Source organism: Saccostrea cucullata, unplaced genomic scaffold (assembly GCF_032062105.1).
Source record: "Saccostrea cucullata isolate Sc308-1 unplaced genomic scaffold, CSIRO_AGI_Scuc_v1 ctg1621, whole genome shotgun sequence".
Classification (NCBI taxonomy): domain Eukaryota; kingdom Metazoa; phylum Mollusca; class Bivalvia; order Ostreida; family Ostreidae; genus Saccostrea; species Saccostrea cuccullata.
Window position 1 is genome coordinate 193,220 of NW_026923444.1, and position 1,781 is coordinate 195,000.

Sequence of the window (1,781 nt, forward strand, 5' to 3'; positions counted from 1 at the left end):
CATATGTATGACAAACAAAAGCTGAACATTATATGAAATATAGAAAATAGCATACGTTTAGTTTCTTATGACTAATTAGTTCACCCATTTATTGAAGGCATGTTTGAAATTTATCAAAGCATTAAAAAAAAAAAACTAAAATCGACCTCCTTCATAGTGTATACGTACAGTAAAGTAGCGACAACGGACCGATGACAACGGACTGAATTTTCGTATCTTGTCATGACAACGGACATAAATTATAATAAATCAAATATTTCAATTTTAATTTGTTTTATTTTTTTCCCGTAAATGCTTATAACATGTCTTGATACTGACTGCATCCAATGGTATATATATGATATTCTATTTACAAAAAATATAACATCTCAGAAGGAAAATGAATGAAATCTACGTTTGATTTCACCAGGGTTTAATATCGCCAACGCAAACTCCTCTTTTATTACTTCATTTTAACGGCTGAAATTCATACAACACCAAAAGGGGTGTCAGTCCTGTTCCCCATTGCAATTTCAGACATTGGTTGAAATTATTTAACTTAAGAAATGAAAAACTGCTCACGACCAGTCGTCTAAAGTAATGACACCGGACAGTTTTTGTCATAACCTTACCTGTATTTTCATGACAACGAGCCATTTTTAGTGCTTAACTTTAAATGTTTCTGACAACGGTACTGTCTTGGAACTTAACGTGTTCCTGGCCGTGTATTTTATCTGCGAATAGCAGGTATACCGATATACAATGTGCCACCAAGGTTCGTCTGTAAAGTCAAGATAAAGTCAATAAATACCATTCATAAACATTTTGCTGACCATATTAGTGCATACTTATATTTTACACTATAACAGAAAATCTTTATCACAGTTGAAAAAGTTCAAACTTAATAGCTGCACTTTGTTAGTGTTCTGGAGACAAACATTTGCTCCCCCTCTCATCATTTTCTCAGTGAAGAAATTAATGGATTCTTTTTCTTTCAGTTACAGAAATGACTTTCTCTGTCGTCTGAAACGAAAATAAATAATTCCCCCCCCCCACCCCCGATCGAATCAAAATAGTCGTCCCCTTAACGTCGAACAAAAACACTCAGCCCCCCTCCCTCCATGTCTCTTCATTTAATTCAACATGGACAAATGTACAAAATGTCACTTGGACGTCTCCTCCAATAATTCCATTAGAGCGTTGCCGTGACATCGTTCCGGGTAACACCAGCACCCCAGAGTTTTGCCCCTCAGTTCCTCCAGCGAATCGTACAGCGTTCTGCCGTTGTCACGAATTTCCCTGTCAGTTTCTATGTACTCTTTGTATTTACGAACACTTTCTTCTCTCCCACACTGCTTTGATTTAAAGGGATTCCCCCATTTGCTGCCCTTTGCCCCGGGCACGTAATGTGTCATGTCCCTCCCTATGTACACGTGATCAGGATTCCTCAGCCAATCCTCCAAGTCTTTGTACCCCATTTTCTTTAGATTGAACTTTCTTATATTCACTACGGATGTCTTTCCTTTCTCTTGATTCATTTGTTGTGCCATCCTTGCTTATTAGAGGAAAGAGATAGAAAGCAGTATTAAACAAACTTTAATAATGAGGATAATTCAATTTTGGAATAATTATAATTACGTTTTAAAATTTTCTAAATCATCCAGGTCTAATAAATGTTAAAATCATAGATATTAGATATTAAAAACAATAACTGATTTATTTCCGACTCGGCATTTAAATATCAGACACAGTTTAAAGTTATTTTTACTACAGAAACATGGGGATATTTAAGTTCAAATCGG

General features: G+C 35.6%; 1 protein-coding gene across 1 annotated transcript in view; it reads right to left on the reverse strand.

Annotated features, from left to right (window-relative positions):
* Positions 1-1,142: 1,142 nt before the first annotated feature.
* LOC134264043 (uncharacterized) overlaps positions 1,143-1,781 on the reverse strand; it is a 3,315-nt gene continuing 2,676 nt past the window's right edge. Inside the window, exon 2 of the mRNA XM_062746341.1 lies at positions 1,143-1,534. Coding sequence (XP_062602325.1) covers positions 1,143-1,529 — 387 coding nt within the window. The 5' untranslated portion in view covers positions 1,530-1,534. The remainder of the gene's footprint in view (positions 1,535-1,781) is intronic.